The 15,252-nt window shown below is 38.4% G+C and overlaps 2 protein-coding genes across 4 annotated transcripts in view; both read left to right on the top strand.

Moving 5' to 3' along the window:
* mc5rb (melanocortin 5b receptor) overlaps positions 1 to 15,252 on the top strand; it is a gene marked incomplete at its 3' end in the record, with an annotated part of 363,126 nt that overhangs the window by 340,668 nt on the left and 7,206 nt on the right. The window lies entirely within an intron of this gene.
* LOC307005757 (uncharacterized protein) lies at positions 6,184 to 14,179 on the top strand. 3 transcript variants are annotated; one of them, XM_079626207.1, is made up of 18 exons: positions 6,184 to 6,451; positions 6,813 to 6,930; positions 7,219 to 7,311; positions 7,454 to 7,664; positions 7,984 to 8,153; positions 8,249 to 8,347; positions 8,533 to 8,765; positions 8,854 to 9,032; positions 9,120 to 9,213; positions 9,372 to 9,716; positions 9,930 to 10,047; positions 10,124 to 10,215; positions 10,323 to 10,440; positions 10,701 to 10,817; positions 11,417 to 11,608; positions 11,832 to 11,984; positions 12,800 to 12,996; positions 13,181 to 14,179. In XM_079626207.1, exons 1-17 carry the CDS (start codon positions 6,350 to 6,352, stop codon positions 12,994 to 12,996), a joined length of 2,631 nt encoding a protein of 876 aa, XP_079482333.1. In that variant the 5' UTR covers positions 6,184 to 6,349; the 3' UTR covers positions 13,181 to 14,179. The 3 variants fall into 3 exon arrangements, with proteins under 3 accessions (XP_079482333.1, XP_079482334.1, XP_079482332.1); XM_079626208.1 differs by having other exon boundaries at positions 6,213 to 6,451; positions 6,813 to 6,882; positions 12,794 to 12,996; XM_079626206.1 differs by having other exon boundaries at positions 6,213 to 6,451; positions 12,794 to 12,996.

Below are 15,252 nucleotides of genomic sequence, written 5' to 3'. Positions count from 1 at the left end.
GGGGCGGGACTTGAACTTGGGTCACCTAAAAATCGTTGGCTCTAAATGTCAGTGCCTGGACCACTAGGCTGTGGCAACCGTAGAATTCAAAGCACTTTGATAGATATTAGAAGATCCTCCTAGTGTAAAAAATACAGGGGGAACGGATTTCGACGGCTGTTTTTTGGCCGTCGGATTCTGTTCCCCCTGTAAAAAAAAATAGCTGTCAGAATCCGTTCCCCCACTCCCATTATGAGAGGCATTGTAGTGGCTTAATAAAGATCTTATTTTATTTTGTGAGGGGATGGAGCTTACCTGGCACCAGTTTAAAGAAATATATTTTCTAGTTTTTACCTTTTATTGTGAAAGGAAAATATTGGATTTAAAAAAAGCCAGCGAACCGGGATTTGAACTTGCGTCTCCTAAAATTCTTCAGCTTTTAATGTCTGGACCACTAGGCTGTGGCAACCTTGGAATTCAAAGCACTTTGATAGATATTAGAAGATCCTCCTTGTGTAAAAAATGCAGGGGGAACGGATTTCGACGGCTGTTTTTTGGCCGTCGGATTTTGTTCCCCCTGTAAAAAAAAAACAGCTGTCAGAATCCGTTCCCCCACTCCCATTATGAGAGGCGTTGTAGTGGCTTAAAAAAATCTTATTTTATTTTGTGTGGGGATGGAGCTTACCTGGCACCAGTTTAAAGAAATATATTTTCTAGTTTTTACCTTTTATTGTGAAAGGAAAATATTGGATTTAAAAAAAGCCAGCGAGCCGGGATTTGAACTTGCGTCTCCTAAAATTCTTCAGCTCTTAATGTCTGGACCACTAGGCTGTGGCAACCTTGGAATTCAAAGCACTTTGATAGATATTAGAAGATCCTCCTTGTGTAAAAAAATGCAGGGGGAACGGATTTCGACAGCTGTTTTTTGGCCGTCGGATTCTGTTCCCCCTGTAAAAAAAAAACAGCTGTCGGAATCCGTTCCCCCACTCCCATTATGAGAGGCGTTGTAGTGGCTTAAAAAAATCTCATTTTATTTTGTGTGGGGATGGAGCTTACCTGGCACCAGTTTCAAGAAATATATTTTCGAGTTTTTACCTTTTATTGTGAAAGGAAAATATTGGATAAAAAAAAAGCCAGCGAGGCGGGACTTGAACTTGGGTCACCTAAAAATCGTTGGCTCTAAATGTCAGTGCCTGGAACACTAGGCTGTGGCAACCGTGGAATTCAAAGCACTTTCATAGATATTAGAAGATCCTCCTTGTGTAAAAAATGCAGGGGGAACGGATTTCGACGGCTGTTTTTTGGCCGTCGGATTCTGTTCCCCCTGTAAAAAAAAATAGCTGTCAGAATCCGTTCCCCCACTCCCATTATGAGAGGCGTTGTAGTGGCTTAAAAAAATCTTATTTTATTTTGTGTGGGGATGGAGCTTACCTTGCACCAGTTTAAAGAAATATATTTTCGATTTTTTTTTACCTTTTATTGTGAAAGGAAAATATTGGATTTAAAAAAAGCCAGCGAGCCGGGATTTGAACTTGTGTCTCCTAAAATTCTTCAGCTTTTAATGTCTGGACCACTAGGCTGTGGCAACCTTGGAATTCAAAGCACTTTGATAGATATTAGAAGATCCTCCTTGTGTAAAAAATGCAGGGGGAACGGATTTCGACGGCTGTTTTTTGGCCGTCGGATTCTGTTCCCCCTGTAAAAAAAAACAGCTGTCGGAATCCGTTCCCCCACTCCCATTATGAGAGGCGTTGTAGTGGCTTAAAAAAATCTTATTTTATTTTGTGTGGGGATGGAGCTTACCTTGCACCAGTTTAAAGAAATATATTTTCGAGTTTTTACCTTTTATTGTGAAAGGAAAATATTGGATTGAAAAAAAGCCAGCGAGCCGGGATTTGAACTTGCGTCTCCTAAAATTCTTCAGCTCTTAATGTCTGGACCACTAGGCTGTGGCAAACTTGGAGTTCAAAGCACTTTGATAGATATTAGAAGATCCTCCTTGTGTAAAAAATGCAGGGGGAACGGATTTCGACGGCTGTTTTTTGGCCGTCGGATTCTGTTCCCCCTGTAAAAAAAATAGCTGTCAGAATCCGTTCCCCCACTCCCATTATGAGAGGCGTTGTAGTGGCTTAAAAAAATCTTATTTTATTTTGTGTGGGGATGGAGCTTACCTGGCACCAGTTTCAAGAAATATATTTTCGAGTTTTTACCTTTTATTGTGAAAGGAAAATATTGGATAAAAAAAGCCAGCGAGCCGGGATTTGAACCTGGGTCACCTAAAAATCTTTACCTCTAAATGTCAGTGCCTGGACCACTAGGCTGTGGTAACCTTGGAATTCAAAGCACTTTGATAGATATTAGAAGATCCTCCTTGTGTAAAAAATGCAGGGGGAACGGATTTCGACGGCTGTTTTTTGGCCGTCGGATTCTGTTCCCCCTGTAAAAAAAAACAGCTGTCGGAATCCGTTCCCCCACTCCCATTATGAGAGGCGTTGTAGTGGCTTAAAAAAATCTTATTTTATTTTGTGTGGGGATGGAGCTTACCTGACACCAGTTTCAAGAAATAAATTTTCGAGTTTTTACCTTTTATTGTGAAAGGAAAATATTGGATTTAAAAAAAGCCAGCGAGGCGGGACTTGAACTTGGTCACCTAAAATTCTTCAGCTCTTAATGTCTGGACCACTAGGCTGTGGCAACCTTGAAATTCAAAGCACTTTCATAGATATTAGAAGATCCTCCTTGTGTAAAAAATGCAGGGGGAACGGATTTCGACGGCTGTTTTTTGGCCGTCGGATTCTGTTCCCCCTGTAAAAAAAAATAGCCGTCAGAATCCGTTCCCCCACTCCCATTATGAGATGCGTTGTAGTGGCTTAAAAAAATCTTATTTTATTTTGTGTGGGGATGGAGCTTACCTTGCACCAGTTTAAAGAAATATATTTTCGATTTTTTTTACCTTTTATTGTGAAAGGAAAATATTGGATAAAAAAAAGCCAGCGAGCCGGGACTTGAACTTGGGTCACCTAAAAATCGTTGGCTCTAAATGTCAGTGCCTGGACCACTAGGCTGTGACAACCGTGGAATTAAAAGCACTTTTATAGATATTAGAAGATCCTCCTTGTGTAAAAAAATACAGGGGGAACGGATTTCGACGGCTGTTTTTTGGTCGTCGGATTCTGTTCCCCCTGTAAAATAAACAGCTGTTGGAATCCGTTCCCCCACTCCCATTATGAGGTGTTGTAGTGGCTTAAAAAAATCTTATTTTATTTTGTGTGGGGATGGAGCTTACCTGGCACCAGTTTAAAGAAATATATTTTCTAGTTTTTACCTTTTATTGTGAAAGGAAAATATTGGATTTAAAAAAAGCCAGCGAGCCGGGATTTGAACTTGCGTCTCCTAAAATTCTTCAGCTCTTAATGTCTGGACCACTAGGCTGTGGCAACCTTGGAATTCAAAGCACTTTGATAGATATTAGAAGATCCTCCTTGTGTAAAAAATGCAGGGGAAAGAATCCGACGGCAAAAAAACATATGTCAGAATACGTTCCCATTATGAGAGGTGTTGATGTAGTGGCTTGAATAAAGGTTGATAGTATTTAGTTTGAGGATAGAGGTTAACTGTCATCGTTTACATTTAAGCATTTGGCAGATTGTTGATCCAGAGCAACGTAGTTTGAATTTCATGGTACACATTTTGTATTGTTTTCGGTTTCTGCTTTCCCTTGGAATCGAACCTATGACCTTAGCATTGCAAGCACCAATGCTCTACTGCTTGAGCTACAGGACAGCTCTTTAAATAAGTGCATCAGTTTAAGGAAATATATTTTCGAGTTTTTACCTTTTATTGTGAAAGGAAAATATTGGATTAAAAAAAAGCCAGCGAGTCGGGATTTGAACTTGTCTCCTAAAAATCTTAAGCTCTTAATGTCTGGACCACTAGGCTGTGGCAACCTTGGATTTCAAAGCACTTTGATAGCTATTAGAAGATCCTCCTTGTGTAAAAAATACAGGGGGAACGGATTTCGACGGCTGTTTTTTGGCCGTCGGATTCTGTTCCCCCTGTAAAATAAACAGCTGTCGGAATCCGTTCCCCCACTCCCATTATGCAACCCAGTCTCACGGCAGTTCGTGAAATAGTCACGAAATTTAATCTATTGATTCGTGTTCATGGACACGAATTGCCCCATTTTTTCGTGTCACTCGGCACGACTTTCAATCTAATGTATTTCAATGGGACGTATTTTTCGTGCCTACACCACGTTTTTCTTTCGAGAGCACAGTATTGTTTTTTCTCAATTGTTATTAATTTTGCAAACTTTAAGAGCTACATTACTCTAATCAAGAGATTTTAATCCTCGTTTTTATTGCTTTATATTCGTTAGGCTACTCAACATTAATCTATTTATTCGTGTCCAAGGGCACAAATATCCTTCTTTTTTTTCGTGTCACTCCGCACGACTTTCAATGTATTTCAATGGGACACGTATTTTTCGTGCCTGCACCATGTCTTTCTTCCGAGAGCACACTATTTTTTTTTACAATTGTTATTCATTTTGTAAACTTTAAGGGCTACATTACTCACTCAACATTTAATCAGGAGATTTGAATCCTTGTTGTATTGCTTTCTAATCGGTAGGCGACTCAACACGAATTGATTCGTGTCCTAGGCACGAATTTCCTTCTTTTTTTTCGTGCCACACAACACGACTTTCAATATAATGTATTTCAATGGGACGTATTTTCCGTGCCTGCACCACGTTTTTCTTTGCAACATAGGCTATGCCGTTTGGTCATTTCCCCCCTCACGTCCAAAGCCGACGTTGAGGGTACCCCCATTCGTCACTTGACAACGGAGAGGGTCGTCCGATAGATTTGAGAAATCCCTCATCTTTGAATTTTGAACTTTAATTATTTAACACTAACTCTTTTTCCTTTCTTTTTTATATAATTTAATACATTAAAATTACACAATTACAGGACGGTATATTTTCTATATGCTTAAAACATTCATTAATTTAGGTGGGATATTTGATAATTTTCGATCACATATTGTAATTTCCCCCTCACGTCCATAACGTCGAGGGTAGCTAGCTGAAACCCTTTTCTAATTCGGTAATATCACGATTTTTCCTCTCTTTTTAATATAATTTTGGACTACATTAAAACGACATAATTGCAGGACTGCATATTTGCTGTAGGCTTAAAACATGCCTTCATTTATTGTGGGATATTTTATAATTGTCGATGGTATTTCAATTTGCAATGGCTTAATTATAGTGAGCCTACTTTGTTGTTTTTTTGTTTTTTTTGCGCCAAAAAAAGGAAAAAAAGAATAGCCTACTTTTATAGAACTTTCATCTCAATACTGATTATGAAGTTGTAATAAATTAATTATATAGCCTACTGCAGAAATGTTTATATTACTTTATATGGACATATCCTTTGGCAAAGAGATGGATGCATTCTGGGAAGTGATATGTGTTTAAATGTAATGGCTACATACTCGTGTTTCCTTCACTTGGACATTTGCTGACCCCTTTAAAATTTTGAGCACGGATATAAAATATTAAGACTGTACTTTTTAATTATGATTGATATTTTGGCGCAATATTGTGCAACACGTCACTGTGTGTGCGACCATCGCAGAAACCATTGCCCAGCGCGATTCCACCACGGTAAGTCGCTTACAACAGTCTAATAAGCAAGATGAATTCATAAGCATTATACACATCCAAAATTAATAAAATTACGATGTTATTATAAAAAAACATGTTCTAGTCCTAGATATAGGTTATATATATATATATATATATATATATATATATATATATATATATATATATATATATATATTAATAAAAATGAATTAAAAAAAAAATGTTACGCGACTTTTAACAGTAGCACAGGAAATAGGAACAACGTGATATGTATTTATTTATCCTAAGCATTTATAAGAAAATGGGAATCACTCACTATTAGGGTACACTTTTTAAATCTTATATCAACATAACACTACATAATTAACATTTTCTGTTGTTCTCCCTGCAGATCCTGTAAAACATATCACCTGTCTAACCTATCCAAACCTCATTGTCAAAAACCCAAAGGCACTTTTAAGAGCCAACCTCTATCTCTTCATTTTCTATATCTTACATCCTCTGTTCTCACTGTATCTATATTTCTGTCCATCTCTTCAATCTTTATCTATCTCACGGTCTGTATCTATTGCTCTTTCTTTCCTCCCTGTCTGTCTTTGTCTACTTGTCTGTCTTACCCATCTTTGTCAGCCTGTCTGTTTGTATCTGTCTGTCTGTCTGTATCTGACTGTCTGTCTGTCTGTATCTGACTGTCTGTCTGTGTCTGACTGCATTGCAATGGCCACCAAGCACAAACTTGATTCAAAGGATCCCCACTACCAAGAGGGGAGACGCATGGCTCTGGAGCTGAAACATGAACACATTCTAGCTGAAGCCAAGGTTAGAGTTTTTGTACACCTCAATCATTTTATAACAAACATAACAAATTAAAGTAAAACGTGATGAGGAATATGTAAGAATGATGAGTGCAGAAGATTGAATACAGGTATATTGCATGATGCATCCTACCATGCTCTGTGACATGTGTTAATAAGGGAATATAATAATAATAATAATAGTATATGCAGTTCCATCCCTCTGAGTTACAGAGACTTGGAGAATCTATTCCAAGGCTCATTTAAGCTGTTCAACACCTTACTAACACACTATGTTGTGTTTTCCTTTCACAAGTTACCTGCCTTTTGGTTACCGTACTTTTATCAACATCAGTCTTACAAGAAATATTCACTCCAATACACAGAAAGCAGCTGATGAGAGGAAACGTGTACGAGACCCTCCACACACCTCTAAAAGAGACTCTGTAGGACGTGGTAAGCCGAGGGGGAGGCGAGGAGGGCGACGCCAAGCCTCCGCTACAGGTTATATCTGGATTATTTGACATTTGTAGGAATTTACTATGACAATGTTGTACCAACTCAAATTAGAACAATTTAATTGTTTATTTAGAGTTTAAAATATTCAAATATCTAAAAAGACATTAAAAAGTAGATAAACCTTTCAGTGACACTAATGTAGAAGACACTACCAACTACCTAACAAAAATATGTCTGATTTCATAAATTGTTTAGTATATAGTTTGAAAAGAAGAACAAGAATAGAGTGTGATAGCCTAACTTGTTCTAATTCTTCTATGTGCTGTTTTACAGCCACATACCCCACGGTTGAGTGCTCCCTGTCATCCAGTGTGGAGGTTCCACTTACTGCAACCTCAACAAAACTAAATCATCAAGAGGAATTTGGTAATTCACAGTGATGAATTAATTTATGCATGTGTACAGTATAAAAAAAGTGTTCATTCTAATACTGATCAGTTGACTTTTAATTGTTCCTTATCTACAGTAAATGATCCCTTACCGCTTTATTTTTGGATTTTCTTTACAGAAAAAAATATGGAGAGGCTCTCTGATATTTTGGCGTCATGTTCTTCTGCTGCTCAGCCTCAAAGTAGCTCTGCATCATCATGGTCTTTTCGGCAGCAGAAAGCCTCTGAGCGCTGGAAAGAAGCAAGACCATACCACCTAAAATGCCTTATTTCAAAAGAGGCTGTTGGTCATCCCCTGTGTTGCCTTTGCAACGAGCCTGCTGTTATTAGGTTGGTTTTCATTAATACCAAACTTCAATTACCCAGGGTAGGTTTGCTGAGTGCCCTGCTTTATAGGCTAAGATGCATGTCTTTTGGGATGGGAGAAGACTTAGATACCCAGATGAAAAACACATTAATGAGAAAAGTACATCTAGGACCTTCTTGCTGTGAGGTGACAGTGCTAAACACTGAGGCACTATGCAATCCTATACAATAAAATCAAACCTAGTAAAAGTGAAATAGCTTAAATATAGTGTACAGTACTTTATATGAGTTATTCACCTGTAATAATGTATTATATTATAATATTGTTTTATTTTCTCCTTAGGTGCAGAGAGTGTCTTCCTGAGGAGTGGTTCTGTGGGGACTGTGATGTATTGCATCACAAAAAACAGCCACTCCACAACAGGGAATGCGTGATTCGTGGTTTTTTTGAAGCCATTCCTCCGACCACATGCATCATTAAAGGGGAAGATGGATATTGCACCCATGAGCAAGGTACGTTCTCATGAAAGCTTTAATTTTGCTGTTCAATGTGTGTCTGCAGACAGTTATAGATAATCTAAATAATTGGTTTTCCTTCTTTTTGCCAGCTTGCATTTTGCCAACTGTGAAGGTGCCAGACTGCTCCTGTGGAGGCACAAACTTTACTGTGTTACCAGGCAAACCAGTGATTTTAATTACCATCAATGGTAAAATATATATATATATATATATATATATATATATTGTAGATTTTATGTTTTTCACACTAGTGTGCTGTGGAACTTGTGCAATGTCTCTCAACCATTCACAATGTGCATAATGAACTAAGTGTTGTAAAATTAAGTATGTGGTAAATGTGTATTATATTTTTAATTATTTTTTTGGTTCCAAGGGCGTTTTGACTTGCATCAGCCACTGTATGAATGTCAAACATGCCAGCAGCAGTGGACCCCTGACTTTAAAGACCTCCTAAGAAGTGGATATTGGCCAGCCTCCATCACCAATTCCACACTTTATACACTGGACGTCTTGAGCTCCCTCCAGGAACTCAAGATCATCTCTCCGGGATTCTCCAGACAAGCCTTCGCAAAGCTGCTGGAACATCGCACTAAGTGTGGAGGAAGAGTAAGTGTAAATGTTATTACCATTTTATAAAAAAAAATTCCATAAGCAGACAATATCAAAATACTATTTCATTCTATATATTTTCCAGTCTGGACCTATCAACGGCGATGCATTGCAGCGCAGCTTCTTAGAGCTTTCGTATGCATCATTTGAGGAAGACCAGCTCTGCTGTAGTGCTCCTTTCACTTGCCCAGCCTGCACGCCGGAAATGTTGGCTGTTTCAGCAGATGGAAACAGAAAGCTATATCGCTTTCGCCGAAACGGAAGGTGATCTTTCTTCCAGTCTTTTTATTGATTTATTTTCTTACTTCATATATTTCATGAATGGATTTTCTATTTTTCTTTCTTCCTCAGCTCTGATGATCCTGGCTTTTTTGAGGGGCTCTTTGTGGCTGAAGACAGTGCGGTGTCTAGATTTGTTGACACCATACAGAAAGCAGTGAAAAATGCAAGTTGACAAAATAGTTGTTACAATAATAAACATTAACCCCCACTTCAATTACTCTTGCCTACCAATTACAAAATCAAATTGAGAGAATAAATGCCATATATTGAATGCCGCCATTGCTTTTATTTGATTTGTCGTGTTTGTTATGTGTGTCATAGACACAGGGAAGAGGCACATGTGGGGACTCCCAGTGGACAGCAGCGAGGGAAACTTCAAGGAGGGCTTCAAAATTGGATGAAGAGGGGATGGAGGTTGCTGTATGTCGCCATGGGTTCCTTTTGAAAGCCCTTAATATGTACAGGGGGGAGATATTTGCCTACCCTCTGTACCTTCAAAGGGAGCTCATGCCAGCCAAGGCACAATTCTTCGCAATGGACGTGGCATGCAAATACTGGCCATACCTGGAGAAAGTTGCTAGTGTCCTTCCTGCTCTTCAGGAATTGACCACTATGAAACCCTTTCTCAGTGTAATGCATGCTCGAGCCCATGCTACTAAGTGTGAGGTGTGTATAATATTTTGGCATCATATGTACATTTGTAATATTTACAAGCACATTAATGATATGAAATATAAGTTAAGCTACACTATATTATCTTGTCTTTTTGCATAACCATTTCTTGCATGGAATGTAATGCCCTTTGATGCAAATTTTGGTTTGTGATATTGGGCTGTATAAATTAAATTAAATTGAATTTCTTCCACCCTTTACTAACAGATTAATTGGAGTGGCAGGAACCAGGAAGGAGCAGGGACAACCGCTGGTGAGGAGGTGGAGCAAGTGAACAGCTACCTCTCACGTTGTGCCCTGACGACCAAATATATGTCCAAAGCAGGTGATCGGAGTTTGCAATATTCGTGTATACTTTTTTTTAGATTGATCATCATAACCTCATTATTTGCTTTCAACAGCACGGGTGGACATGCTTACATTGCATGCAATGGGGTGGAACGAGAAAAAAAATCTCTCTTTACATCAGGCACTTTCCACAAGATATGTGAAGGTAAGTCTCATATTAATTGTTTTGTGTGTCCTTTTGTTGTGTTTACTTGGCCTGTTGTTAATCATACAAAGTTTTAATCCTGATTATTGTATAACACTGTTCATCAGACTTGTCAGAGACTCCATGATGAGACTGCAAGGCTAGCTGACCAAAAAACAGAGCTAGATTGCACAGATGAAGTGGTGTCACAGTGGCTATCTGATGTAAAGGAATGGGCAGCTGGTGGTAAGCATGACCAGATAAAAGAAACAACAAACATCCCTTTCTACAATCTAAATTTTATGTTTGATATTAAAGAGCAGCAAAAAATAGTAGGCGGATCATCATCTAATGTGATTCCACATTTATGTCAGGTTTATTAGTATATTCCAGTTCCCTGCAGGAAGTGCACATACAAAGTTTAAATAAGTTGGATTAAAATTCAAACAGAGAAACGGTTCTGTGTTGTTTTAACAGTGAATTTGCTTTCACTATATCTTCTACAGAGACACCTGATACATCTCATGCCAGTCAAGGCACAACACACAGAGGAATGCAGCAATCGATTGAGGGGCTCTACCTTAGTGTGAGGCACCGGAAGCAAACCCTCTACCGTCAGAATGGTATAACTATATAATATATTAGGTGGATAAATTCAGGCTACTGTATGCATCCTACTCCACCAACATGGAATTAGCAAATAATGTAGTAGCACAGTTCAGCTCAATCATTGAATTCTGTTCTTTAAATGACCAGTCTGTAGGATTTAGTGGTATCTATCAGTAAGGTTTGACGATTGCAACCAGCTTCCCTCACCTCTATCTTTCCAAGCTACGGTAGCCGACGAGAAAATGTGAGAGGTACTATCTAAACCCAGTGTTTTTTTTGTCCGTTGTGGGCTACTGTAGGAACATGGAGGTGCAACATAGCGGCCTCCGTGGAAGGGGAGTGTATTTAGATAAAAAACTGCCCATTCTAAATGAATTAATGCACAATTATTATTTTCAGGCAATCATGAAAAGTGTGTGTTAGTTATTCCTGCAAATAGATTCCCCCAAAAATGCTACACACTGGACAATTTGTTTCCCATGTCAGTCTACATTATAATTTTCACATACTTCAATAACTGAAGCTTTGCTTTTCAATTTTTTGGTGCTATAATTTTTTTCTTGTTGAAGAGTTCTGTCAAAAACCTCTGCCTCTGTACTTCATGTCTTTCTAGACAGCAGCAAGTTTCGCCATCGCCTTCGAAGGAAGCTGGCAGAAGACAAAAAACTCCTTCTTCAGGAGATACAGAAATACAATGATCTTGTACTAGACTCTGCAACAACCATTGACGTAGCTGTGGTGGAGCATTCCCTAACTGGAGAGAGCACTGTGTCTCAAATATGGCCGTGGGAGGTTCATGGCAGTGGTATGTCTGTTTTTAGATGCTTCACAGGAATTTATTTACAGTTCTGCTTTATAGAGTATACTGAACTAAGGCATGCATGTTACATATTGAGTGTTGTAATATTAATTTAGTTTAATGGTGTATTTTCAGTTTTCTTATGTATCAATTTGATAAAAAAAGTCAATGTTTGTAGTGATTATGCAAGATTGTCTCATGTATACATATAACTGTTATTGATTCTTAGCAAACATTTCAATCAAGAAACGAGTGCACGACCAAGTGATGTTAACAAGGCGACTGCATGAGGAAACAAGAGTTTTGGTTTTGGAGATGGCACAACACTGCACGTGGTTGCAGAGCCTGGCAATGCTTCTCAAGAACAAGTTGGCTGAGGAGGGTAAGTTTAATTAAAACCCTGTCCATCTAATGTGTTAAAAACATACAACAAAACACATCAGTCACAGAACTTGGATGGAGTAGTACGGTTATGGCTCTCTTTGCCGTGGTCCTTTGGGATATACATAAAAGTTGTTTTATACAGAAGCTAGCCTGGTCCCATGTCAGCGGTACACATAAAAATGCCAATCATCCTGCTTTGATTTGAAGATTTGAATTGGTGATATCTTTTTTACTCCATTTAAGTTATTTGGCCTTATGAAGCAATCTTAAAGGTTGTATCAGTGATTTCAGGTCCAAACATAAATTATCACATTCATCTAATCTTTCCTAACGATCCGCTAGCTGACCGCCCCATAAGCAAGCCGTCAAAAAAACGCGTCTCTATAGGCAGCCTCTGAGTTCTGCACACAAAAACAATTGCGCTTACCACAACTCAAAACCAAAATACATAGTGTTCCAACCAATCATGGCGGGTGTTGTGAGGTTTTGCGCTCGTGCACGGCTGCCTATGACGGCTGCACGCGAAAACCTCACAACACCCACCCCTGTCGGTGATTGGTTGGAACACTATTTATTTTGGTTTTGAGTTGTGGTAAGCGCAATTGTTTTTGTGTGCAGATCTCAGAGCCTAGGCTGCCTACAGAGACACGTTTTTTGACGGGGCGTTTTTTTTTTACTTATGGGGCGGTCAGCTAGCGGATCGTTAGGAAAGATTAGATGAATGTGATAATTTATGTTTGGGCCTGAAATCACTGATGCAACCTTTAATATAGTTTGTCTTTAATGTAATCTCGTTTGTATTTTGAGACGTAGACCAGGGAAATGAGGGACTTTGCTGTCTCTTAAGAAGAAGACTGTCAGAGGTGTCAGAAAGGTTCCAAGTGGTCCTCCAACAGTACAAGACTGCCTTAGGTCCTGAGGCCTCTGTCCTTCTACATGTTGAAGAGGAAGATCAAAGTGGCCTCAGTAGTCCAGACACCAGTGAGGATGAAGAGGAAAACACAATTTAGGTAATTTATTTATTATTATGTATGTTTGTTTGTTTGTTTTTTGGAATAACCCCCTCTTACTGTTATTCTTAATAATTCATTTGTGTATTTTATTAATGCTTTACACACCTTACTTATTCTAAAACAGCTGAAATTCATCCTCTTATCCTAATTTTTGCTTTCTTGTTTTTCTGTATTTCCCCAGATGGAAGCTGCACGAAGGACTATGTTGAAGGAAATGGACTTGCCCTATATCTGTGTATTATTAGTATGCTGATTGATGAACCACATCAAAATCTTGTTGAAAATTCAAACTGTGTCTTTAGATTTTACAAGCAATTTAGTAAGCACATTGCACAGTTCATTGAAAATGCACAAACCTCTCAGTATAGGTGCACCAATATTATCCAAAAATGTAAACTTTGCATGTATGATATTTCCAGATGTAATTACTGGGCTTAAATGATATTAGGGTAGTGTATACTCTTTTAAGAGAGACTCCCCTTAATTGTGGTGACCCTGTGACCTTTCCTTTTGCACCAACGTTAGGCTAAACTTTTGACTTGCATACAACAAATGTTATGAACCGATTTCTGTAATTTGCTGAGCAATGAATCATGTCATGTTGACCTTATGACATTCCCTGTAGCACAATCATTAGACCAGAATGTAAAATTGAATATTGTCTAATTGGGCAGATTGCCATGAAATCTTGTAAGCACATGATGACCTTGGTGACCTCATGACAATTTATCTATAATCTATCATCACATTTAGGCCTTAATGTAAAAACTCATTCTTGATTGCATTTCTTAATATTCACTTATTCTGTGGTGCAGCAGCAGTGTCTGTGTCAGTCTATGACATTTTGTTTTTCCCCAGAGGAGGCTGCCTATGGATCACTACTTGATTGAGTGTATATAACTGTTGTGTAACTTTATATTATTTACTGCAAAGATGCATTATAGTATGTAACAGAAAAATACACCGTTTTTTATTTTATGATTATAATTTATATTGTATATTATTACAGTTGACAGATGACTTAATTCTTTGTTCTGCTGGAGCTTTTTGCAAGTGAACTTAACCTCACAGTCCAATGTTTTTAAATACAGCCTTATGGCTTGTTTGACAAATATGCATTTGGTGTATTTTCACTGGTATTGTTGTGAAAGACAAGAAATAAAGTATTTCCAAAGATGAATATTTTGTTTTTACTTTTTCATACTTTATTGAAAAACAATATTTTAAATTTTTATAGTTGATAAAAACATCACACTATGGAATCTTGTTTACAGATAAACTGTTTAACATCAAACTGCATTATTAATTAATTACTTTAATGCATGTCTTTTTACTTATTTTCAAACAATCAACCTTGTTTGTAATTAAACAAGATCTATCATAATAAGTAATGTTTATCTGTTAGGTGTATATGTTACAGTTTTTCTCGATTGCTGAAACACTATAACTATGGATTTGAACTCAAATTTCAAAAACACAACACCGTTTATCAAAAAGCACACCCTTTCCCCCAAACTATAAACACTACTCCCCAGTGTTGACACATGAGTCAGATTTGTTAAACTTTCACTGCAAAACTTTACACATTATCCATTTATCATTGCCTACACAATGTTGTAATTTAGAAAGCACTACACAAAGAGTCAAAACTGATCACACAGCAATCAGAACCTTCAACAGATCGATGAAACGGATAAGATGAGAGGGGGAGGAGAAAGGGAAAGGGCAAAGAGACAAGCAGTCTCAGATGAGATTTGTGCCAGCTCCCTAGTTGGGGTTATCCCTCTGTTCCCACAGCTCTATGTTACAGCTATGTTATGCTACAGCTAGTTAGGGTTAGGTTTAGGGTTAGGGTAACCCTAACCCTCTGTGGGAACAAAGAGCTGTGGGCACTTAGGGCTGCGGGAACATAGGGCTGTGGGAACATAGGCACGCTCCCCCCTGTAGAGACGTGCCATTGAACTTGTTACTAAGCGTACAAATCAGCTTCCATACTTGAAGTTCTTCCAGTTTCCAGAGTAGGGTTAGTTTTAGGGTTATACAATTTTAGCTTACAACCGAGGTATGCAGCAAAGCATTTGTGAAGCCACAACACGCACAACCTTGAGGCGGATGGACTACAACAGCAGAAGACCCCACCGGGCCCCACTCATCTCCACTATAGGAAAACTGGAAAAATACTGGATTACTGGAAAAATGTTGCCTGGTCTGATGAGTCTCGATTTCTGTTGAGACATTCAGATGGTAGAGTCA

The sequence above is a fragment of the Phoxinus phoxinus genome (assembly GCF_949152265.1).
Source record: "Phoxinus phoxinus genome assembly, chromosome: 10".
Classification (NCBI taxonomy): Eukaryota; Metazoa; Chordata; class Actinopteri; order Cypriniformes; family Leuciscidae; genus Phoxinus; species Phoxinus phoxinus.
The sequence above is the reverse complement of the archived record's forward strand: the minus strand, read 5'-3'. Positions and strand labels throughout refer to the sequence as shown.